Genomic DNA, 9,575 nt, shown 5'->3' with positions numbered 1-9,575 from the left:
CTATAGATGTTGCTGACTTGATCACAAAAATGATATTCTAATTATAGAACTAACTAAATATTTCAAAAAATCGACCTTTCGTTACTTGAATTCTGTGGTACAGAATTTATTATTCAAAATACTTTTTTTTTAATTGTTTTACCAAAATTAACTTAAAAATAAATGTTACATAAATATTCAGTTATGTTGGAATATATTATTATACTTTATTGAGAAAAATATGATGATAAAGAGTTGTCACTTAACACAGTAATCAGATCTGTGAAAGCAATTCGAGGAAAGACATTTAATAATAATTATAAAAAAAACTGAGTTATACATAAATTAAACAATTGAAACTTAATAAAAATAAAAAATATTTATATTTATTATGTATTACAAATTTCAATCTCCACAATAATTTGAAACTACAATCCATCCATACTTAATAATTTTTTTTTTTTAATATATTAATGATGGTTTAAAAAGATAATGTAAATTTGGTTTCTACTTATGAATATTTTTAATTATTTTGTGTTAATAATATCTGATATTTTGTGTTTTTAATGGAGGATTTGTCTGATGGCATGGTAAACCGCCTATATTTGAATGATATCTTGATGATGAACCAATATTTGCATTAGTTCTAAGGCGATAAATATTTGAGTTGGCAACAGATGTTGACGTTGTTGGATGAATACGATTAATACGCGGACTGACCACAGATACTGGAGAAGTGGGTTGAAAACGATTAACACGTGGACTAAATACAGATGTTGAAGTAGTTGGCTGAAAACGATTGAAATGTGAGCCGGTCAAATATGTCAAGGATGTTGGTTGAAGGCGATTAGAACGTGGGCTAGCCATAGATGCTACAGATGATTGAGGAAAAGGTAATAATCGAACTGTGTTAGGATGAGGTATATTTGAGCTAACTATTGGTTGTCTTGAATTCTCTCTAGATATAGGTGTTTGAGGACAAGGTATTAAACGGGCCTCATTGGGATGTAACATTGTTAAAGTAGTGTCGTTTTGGATAATAAATGTATCTTCTTCAATTGACTCATTAATATTTAAACCAATAACGGGATCAATAATTAGTTCATTGATTGCAACATCAGCATTGGTTTTATTTTTCGTATCATCTGAAATTTAATACATAGTAAAAATAAAATACTTATAAAATAAACACACAAATATAATACATAATATCTATATTATACCTATATGAGCATTCATTATTGATTCTCGCCGTTCCTTGGTAAAACCGCCAAATAAGTGACACAAATTTGTCATAAAATTGTCTACTGCTATAGAAGTTGAAGTATATTGAATAGATGTACGGCAAACTGGACATGTTTTATTTATTTTTAACCATTTTTTGATGCATGTTTCACAAAATGTATGATTGCAATTTGCAGAAGTTGCCTAAAATAATTTAAATTATTATTAGATATTATTGAAATAAGAGACAATTTCTTTGGACAGCTATATCTGAAGTTCTACTGGAACGATTTTCATGATTTTTTTTCAAACGCAAGTACGCAGTATGCAGATGAATCTCTAAAGATTTTTCGTCCAAAAATATATCCAAATAGTTTTTGGAAATATTAAGTTTTTTGTGTGATTGCGTAGCGACACGCGTTGCTTGCCATGCGTACACCCACACTTTTATAACCCCTATTACTCCTATGCCTACAGCAGTACTGCTGTGTCGTAGTAGTCGACGTCTGCAGCATTTTCTAATAAAAACATTATTTCCAATACAAATTCATGTGGCGAATACCCACTAATAGATCCTGACACAAACAAATATTTAATCAAAACAAAATAATCATTATTATCCAGTGATATAATAAAAGACTTATTTCAAAATATTGTTTTTAATTTAGAAAATGTGTCTATTTTTTCATAATTTGCTATTATTGCACCTAAAAATGAACATTGTGATGAAATAAATAATGCAATTTGTTAATGTTACCAAGGGAAGAGAAATCATTTTTAAGTTTAAACTCAGTGTCAAAACACTGTCACCATTTTCTATTTCCTACAGAATTTTTAGACAGTTTACATTTAAGTGAATTACCTCCGCACAGTTTGGAGCTAAAAGAAAGAACAATCGTAATACTCTTGAGAAATTTAAATGTAGTATTCAATCTAATGAATGGTACAAGATTAATTGTACGAAATATGTACAACCATTCTTTAGACTTAGAAACCAAAACTGGTCGAGGAACTGACCAGCAAATTTTATAGCCTAAAATTGATTTGAGTATTTGCCCAGTCAGATTCTACTCTTCCATTTTCATTTACAAGACGTCGAATTTCCTATAAGAATTTTACTATGACAATAAACAAAGCACAGGGTCAAACATTGGATAAAGTAGGGTTGTATTTACCTTAACCCCAAATTGTATTTATTGTCAAGAGTTAGATCTTTTGAAAAATTAAAAATACGAATAATACCCAAACAACAAAAACATACAATGCATATAGTATAAAGAAATTATACAGTAATAAATAAGAATACACAAGTTCATTTTAATTTTAATTTTTTTTATCAATTTATTTTTGTTTTGGGAGAAATATTTGCAGTTTTCTTGTAATTTCTTAAGTATATTTATAAATATTAATAAAACTTAAGAAATTTAATTAGATACTGTCCATTATATGTTTTTCCTAAACATTAATGACGCATTATTATAACAATATATACATTTTTATATTTGTTTATATATTATATAATTATTCAAAAATTGTATTTATTTTTATTATAACCCAGCAATGACGAGTAATTCAACTAGTATTTTATTAGTTTGTTAAGGGGCGCAATATTTGTTTTCTGTCTCTGGCCTACGTACAGCATAGTATATTTGCATTCATATTGTTAGCTTTGGTATTAGAATAAACAATTATAAATGTTTACTGTTTAATATGTAGTTAACATAATGAACAATCAAAACTGTATACTTCTACCTTACAGTATTCCCATTGTTGTTACAAAATTAAGTTTTTAAATTATTATAAAAAATTAAAACAAAATTACTTTAAATAGCCATTCGTTACAAATTGGACATTGGAGATCACTATTCATCATCTTAATAATATCATTTTTTGGTAATAAATCTTGGCTTTCATTTTGTTGTTTTGAAGTTATCTGAAAATTGTATTATATAGGTAGATAAAACAAAATACCTAGTTCAATATAATTTATCAACTAATTTACATACATCACTTGGTTTATATGTGACTTTTTCATGTGATAATGAATTAGGATGACATTGAGCAAGTAATGAAACAAATTTCATAAAACTGTCCATCAAATTTGTTAGTAGATCATTATCAATAATATTACATATTGATTGCAGTGTTTGTCGTCCATTTGCTATTAATTCAGCACACCATTTAGCATGAACATTTTCATACTCTTCAAGTATGTTAAAACTATTTAAAAACTTTTGAGACATATTACCTAGGAAAAATTAAATTTAAGTTTGACAAATTAATGTTACTTATATAATATATACATGATAAATCAACTAACGTAATAAATTATTGTTACCGCCTAGTGTAGTTATTAGTTTTGATGATGTGCCTAATTAAATAATGTATAAGAACCTAACTAATAAATACTAAATAGTATTGTATAGCAAATAATAGTTATAAAATCACTTTTGGTACAAACCGTAAGACGTAAGAACTAAGAAGCCAAGAAAATAAAAATGTGCATTGTAATTCGTATTTCGTAGGTACTATCGTAATTCGTAAATCGTAACGGTCAATAAGGTAAATCAAAAATTAAAAATATATGACCTCCGCTATCTTTAATCTGTTATACAACCAATAGGAGTGTTTGATTTCGTTTCTGTATTCTTATCAGTTTTCATTGAATCATAAACAGATAAACGAACATTAAAATTTAAAATATGTATATGATAAAGAAATTATATTTAATGTTTATCATATTCATTATTCAAAATTGTATATTATGATTTATATTTAAATTTAAATTTTACAAGACTGAAAGTCTGAAGTCGTTAGCATTTACGAATTTACGAGTTACGAGACGAATAGACGATTAACTTGTTACAACGGTCAAGACTCAAGACGTCAAGTTGACAACACTCAAAGCACAACAAAAAGTATAAAACAATATTATAAAAATAAAAATATAGAGAATACTTACGTCCTATGTGAGCTACGAGTTACAACTTACCTATAGGTTATAATATAATTATAACAGTAGATAGAAATGTAAACCTATTTTAAAATTGTTTATCTACTATAATATGTTTTATTTATTTTTGAACAATTTATAAAATTGAATTGACGGTGAGGTAAAAGGTTACTGGTTAACCAGGTTAGGTGTTATAATTACATTTAAAGTTTAAAGTCTTAACTGTTTTAAGTCAGTTTTTAAAACCAAAGGGAAATAAAGTAGTTATTTATTATTTAATTGGAACGAGTTTATTTTTTAATATAATATTCACAACAATCAGTAATTAGTTAATGAATAGTCGGAAATTATAGCAGAATTTACATAGAGGTAATTTTTCATTTATAATTACTTATTACCTGTTTAATTCATAAATTTATTTGACTAGTCAATTCAGAAAAATAACTAAATCTTACATTTCAATATTTTAAAAGTTAATTATTTGTTGGATAGTAATGATTTCAAGTGGTGTTTCAATGCTATTGGATTCTGCAATTTATTTTCATCATGGTTCACCTAGATGAAACATTATTAAAAGGTATTATAACATTATATAATTTTAAATAAAAAAACTAATATTACTTTTACTTACTTTAATAACAAAAAAATTTAACTTTGACTCAAGGCGAAATTTGAGTTTCATCATACCATTTGGAATTAATGTATCATAAAGACAATTACTACTGTCCAAAACTTCTACATAAATAATTTCTCTGAAAAATGAACATATAATAGTATCTATTAATTTATTTTATATGTAAATTGTAAATAGTGTCAGTCTTAAATGTGTCTTATTATAGTACATAATTTATGGTAATAAGTGTTTGTAGGTATAAGTTGTTAAAATATTTTAAGGTGACAAATTAGCTGGTATATTTCTGTTTTACCGGACAACCTTTTTTTTTTTAAACATATGAGCTAACCCTTTCACTGCTACACTATCCACTGCAAACTGTGTAAGCTACGTGAAATAAAATATTTATGGTATATTTTTGATTTTAATAGTCGGAGTAAGCAAAGCGAGCGAGTAACCACAGCGGATATATAATTAAATACTATAAATTCAAATTAACCATAACATTAAAACATAGGCCAAACACCTAATTCTTACTTCACCCTAGTTCTCAGCATTCTTAACTATATATAAAAAAAAAAAGAGTGTCTGATAAAACAGAAAAGTTCCCATTAGCGCAATTGTAGGAACAGTATTACCTGTTAAAAAATATATATTTATCAATTCTTCCATTCACGCTGATTTTAAAGAAATGTCAAGTTAATATTTATTTAGAAAAAGATATAAGTATTAATTATAAATTATAGTGCTTACAATAATTACATTAAGGGTATTCAATACCGTGATTTTCTGTTTTTGTCATACACACGCGTGACATAGTATTTTAGACATGTTTTTTGTCAAACATACCAATTGATCTAATGAAGCGATAAGAATTCTGAAAACCAATTTGAATTTGTCGTCAAGACTTCTTAAAAAATCAAAAATGTGGTAAAGTCGATTTCAACTAGACCTAACGACAAATTTAAATCAGTTTTTAGAACTTTTATTGCTCCATTAGATCAATTGGTATGTTTGGCAAAAACACATCTAAAATACTATGTCGCGCGTGTGTTAAACAAAAACAGAAAATCTCAACTCAAGACTCTTAACTATAATAAATCTAAGATCTAACAAATAAGTCATTATATAACATTTACCTACCCATTTGTTCTAATGATTTTTATTCCTAATATCCTCAAGTAAGGTATACTGAAAATATATTCTACATTCATTATATCCAATTCATGATATAATTTTTGTAGGGATTGATACACCATTACCAAGAATGGACGTTCCGCTAAATGTTTGTAAGGATCAGGCATGGAATTAGTGGTTTGTTCATCAATTAATTGATATCCCATTATTAAATCGGGCTGTTCAATATGAACACATGTTAACAAAAGATTGAGTCTATTATCTTGTTTGTGAGCATTAGGCACTTTATAAAATAAAAATAAAAATAAAATAATAAGCAACATTAAATTATTTAAAACCGGTACTGTTGAATTATACTTTACTTCTTAAAGCTGCAACAGGTACTTTAAAAAACATAAACTGCATTAATTGTATTGGTTTATAATTCAACATCCACATTGATAAACACATTCCTATTAATGTTTTGGACATTTTTTCACATTTTTCTTTAGAGTTAAAAATGTCCTCTAAGAAATTAATAATCATTTTACACACATTAGGATTCTTTGGAATTAGACCCAAGTAACTGGCTGAAAAAACATAGTTGGAAACATCTTTGATTCGGTAATGTTTTAAATGATCTTTAATCTGAAAACAAAAAAATGATTCTAAGGTAAGTATATAAAAACACAATAATGCTTAAATAAGTCTAGCTTACCATAATATTTCCAATAGAATCAATCAATTGTTGCAAAAAGTCTACTTCACCACAATTTGCATCTGCAAAGTATGTAAGAAGATGAATGCTACTAGTCACATCTTCTAAGACTTTGTTATTTTTATTACTACTAAAAGCCTTTATCAGTTGGGTTAACAATACAGGGTCATGATACTTTGCTCTTTTAAGTGGCTTAATTATAGACACAAAATTTAAAGGATTTTGTATGAGATTATCTAAGTTTCTTTCAACTCTGTAGGCAAATATTCTCAGCATTTTATCATAAACTTTAGCACTAGTTTTGTATGTTGCTACAGCTATAACACTTAATTCTTCATCAGTTATTTTTTTCAAATAATCGATTTCGTTCATTAGTTTCTGTAATCCAAACTCTACTACTTGTCTTGTCTTATTTTTGTATATACTGACATAATAAATCAACTGTATAGTTTGTGAAGTAGTTAAGTCAGGTCTTCGAAACCATAATTCATTCATTAATTCAATACATTTTTTAAATGATCTTGAGTTTTTGTGTAACTGGGTTTTTCCAGATAAACAGCCATCCATTAATGCAAGTATCTGATTGATTGACATATCATTTACTCGATTTGCTAGTTCTTTATCAATTTCATAGTGGGAAACATGTTTTAATGAAAAATAGTTCATAAGTAATTCGTCAGTAGCAGTTGTATTTAAATTAATAGGGCTGTAAAGAGATTTTTTGTCTTTAGTTATAGATTCTTTTAATACAAACTTATTGTAGGGTGGTTGGTTTCTGAAATAATCTAATGTCCATTTATGAAATGTCGAATGATTTTTAACTTGATTTAATGTTTTAAAATAATGATTTGTATTAGCTGAACTTAATGACTTAATAAAAAGTTCTGTAAAAAGATTTTTTCTTGAAAACATTTTTGATTGACTTCCTGATAAAACAAATTAGATGCAATATATTATTGTTGAATGTAGATTCTGGAACTTATTACATAGTAAGTTTAGTTAGTAGGTACTAGGTAGTTATTTTTGTTGGACATAATACCTACTTCTATGTATGCTGTACAATGTCACATGAACTTAAAAAATATACAATGTTCAAGACTTTAAAAAAATAAAATATACCAGTCCAGTGGTCAACAGAATTACAGACGTACCGAATAAATTATTTAGTGATATCACTTTTTAGCTTTATGATGAGAAAATTGTAATCAGTTATGAACACAGATATATAAACATGTTTATATATATTCTGTGGTTATGATTGAAACATATTAGCATGAACTAAGATAGTATGGACTGGCGACGGTGTTAATATTTGCGGTCAAGTTATTCAACCGTATTTCTGTAGTGGGAGAAATTAAGTGACTGAAACGCTATCTATTTGAAAGTATTGACACTCTTTCAAATTATTTAAATAAATACAACATATTAAAATGGTTTGAAATTGTAAGCCACAGATTATCGATTTCTTATTGAAACATTGCTGATCAGCGTATAAAAATTAAAAATATTTTTTAATTAAATAGTTATATACACAGTCAAAACATTCACGATTCACTAACTGTTCTCTTAAAGTGTTACATCTTACATCTTACAATAAGTTAAAATTGTACATGCTTGCACAAGAATCAAGTACCCACGGCCACTTTCAAGCGCAAGACGCCCAGACACCCAGTGTACACCGGGCCAAAACGGCCTGACTGAAAAACTGTCTGGGCATATAACAGTTAAAATAAAATTTTTTGATAAATAATGTTACAATCATTTATATATATAACTGTATATTATTAAGTAGATTGTATTATAGCCGTATAGGTATTAGCGTTTAGCATGAACTCATACTAATAATTAATAATAAACACGATTTAATATTTATATTATTATTTACGAATTTACGAGGGAATATATTAGGTAAAAATAATAGATAACAAAGAAGAATACAACCCACTGCACGGCGCGCGCCCGCCGACCAGCAAACGAACGGAACACAGTAAATTGAATAGTTGATACTTGGTAGTTCATGAAAATAACACTACGATCGCTTCGGTTGCAAGATTTCCCTCTCTACGGAAACTACGTTTTAAAACATGACCGCACCACTACCACCCGCCCATCATCCCTCGCCACCAGTCCATATTATCTTAGTTCGTGATATTAGGCTTAAATACTCTATGGAATAAAATTACCCTTTCCACTAAATATTGTTCCAGACATTGACAAAGTATTATGTATTTAGTAGTTGTAGTTAGTAACTTTAAACTTATAATTATTTATAAGTTTATAACTTAGGGCCGTTCTTACAATGTCCGGTTAAAGTTAACTGACACTTAACCGGCCGAATTCTGCCGGTAAAAAAATCTGTTATCAGTCGGTTAGCGTTAACCGACACTTTACCGGACATTGTAAGAACGGCCCTTACAATTTTTGTAAGAAAAGTTACAAGTATGAAGTTACTATAGTTAGCAATAATTGGCCTAGCCACTGATAAGATTGTGTACAATGGGTTGCCTACACAATAATGATTAGTCCCAGACATAATTCAAAATTCCTAAAAGAACTTATATATCCATACACACCGCATAGATGGCGTTGTATATTATAAATAATAAATATTATATAAAAATATATTATTACTATAATCATATTGTTCTATGCTATAATATAGCTGTTCACCCAACTTTGCCCAGGAAAAAAGAACAAATCTAAAATGCAGAGCTAGTTGCTACCTTAGATCATAATATTATACTATATACTGTACAGAGTGTATCTTATGTCATTTGTACGCGGGGTTTTTTAACGATTATGGATCGATGACTTATAGGATTTCGTTAAAACGAAAAAAGACGTGTTTCTTTATTTTTAACAGACAATTTTTTTATAACAATTTCAAAATTTTTAAACACGCAGGTGTACCAATAGCAAAATCAACTTTATTTTTTCAAATGGCAACTACTATATTTTTAAATAGATTCTGA

At 27.7% G+C, this 9,575-nt stretch overlaps 2 protein-coding genes across 9 annotated transcripts; both read right to left on the bottom strand.

Annotated features, from left to right (window-relative positions):
- Window positions 1–343: 343 nt before the first annotated feature.
- LOC132943251 (E3 ubiquitin-protein ligase rnf8-B-like) lies at window positions 344–4,705 on the bottom strand. 4 transcript variants are annotated; one of them, XM_061012150.1, is made up of 5 exons: window positions 4,612–4,705; window positions 3,210–3,451; window positions 3,026–3,136; window positions 1,203–1,407; window positions 344–1,124 (listed from the first exon to the last, which is right to left on the bottom strand). In XM_061012150.1, the coding sequence occupies exons 2-5, from the start codon at window positions 3,444–3,446 to the stop codon at window positions 517–519; spliced, it is 1,161 nt and encodes a 386-aa protein (XP_060868133.1). In that variant the 5' UTR covers window positions 3,447–3,451; window positions 4,612–4,705; the 3' UTR covers window positions 344–516. The 4 variants fall into 4 exon arrangements, with proteins under 4 accessions (XP_060868133.1, XP_060868132.1, XP_060868131.1 ...); XM_061012149.1 differs by lacking the exon at window positions 4,612–4,705 and adding an exon at window positions 3,665–3,783; XM_061012148.1 differs by lacking the exon at window positions 4,612–4,705 and adding an exon at window positions 3,542–3,670.
- On the bottom strand, window positions 4,574–7,879 carry LOC132943250 (uncharacterized). Of its 5 annotated transcripts, none has more exons than XM_061012143.1 (6): window positions 7,643–7,879; window positions 6,604–7,581; window positions 6,269–6,533; window positions 5,913–6,189; window positions 4,788–4,908; window positions 4,574–4,711 (listed from the first exon to the last, which is right to left on the bottom strand). In XM_061012143.1, exons 2-6 carry the CDS (start codon window positions 7,513–7,515, stop codon window positions 4,634–4,636), a joined length of 1,653 nt encoding a protein of 550 aa, XP_060868126.1. In that variant the 5' UTR covers window positions 7,516–7,581; window positions 7,643–7,879; the 3' UTR covers window positions 4,574–4,633. The 5 variants fall into 5 exon arrangements, with proteins under 5 accessions (XP_060868126.1, XP_060868129.1, XP_060868128.1 ...); XM_061012146.1 differs by having other exon boundaries at window positions 6,604–7,529; XM_061012145.1 differs by having other exon boundaries at window positions 6,604–7,575; window positions 7,647–7,879.
- Between the last annotated feature and the right edge of the window lie 1,696 nt (window positions 7,880–9,575).

Source organism: Metopolophium dirhodum, chromosome 4 (assembly GCF_019925205.1).
Source record: "Metopolophium dirhodum isolate CAU chromosome 4, ASM1992520v1, whole genome shotgun sequence".
Taxonomy (NCBI): Eukaryota; Metazoa; Arthropoda; class Insecta; order Hemiptera; family Aphididae; genus Metopolophium; species Metopolophium dirhodum.
Note: the sequence above shows the minus strand (reverse complement) of the source record. Positions and strands in the feature narration are given on the sequence as shown.

Bases quoted from the DNA above. Each gene is read 5' to 3' on its own strand.
- LOC132943251 (XM_061012150.1), bottom strand. From the start codon at position 3,446: ATGTCTCAAAAGTTTTTAAATAGTTTTAACATACTTGAAGAGTATGAA. The intron at 1,408-3,025 runs GTAATTTTGTTT...AAATTATTTTAG, and splicing joins GTAACGAATGGCTATTTAAA to GCAACTTCTGCAAATTGCAA. The intron at 1,125-1,202 runs GTATAATATAGA...ATTAAATTTCAG, and splicing joins AATAATGAATGCTCATATAG to ATGATACGAAAAATAAAACC.
- LOC132943250 (XM_061012143.1), bottom strand. From the start codon at position 7,515: ATGTTTTCAAGAAAAAATCTTTTTACAGAACTTTTTATTAAGTCATTA. The intron at 4,909-5,912 runs GTAGGTAAATGT...TTCATTTTTCAG, and splicing joins AAAATCATTAGAACAAATGG to AGAAATTATTTATGTAGAAG. The intron at 4,712-4,787 runs GTAAGTAAAAGT...TGTTTCATCTAG, and splicing joins TAAATTTTTTTGTTATTAAA to GTGAACCATGATGAAAATAA.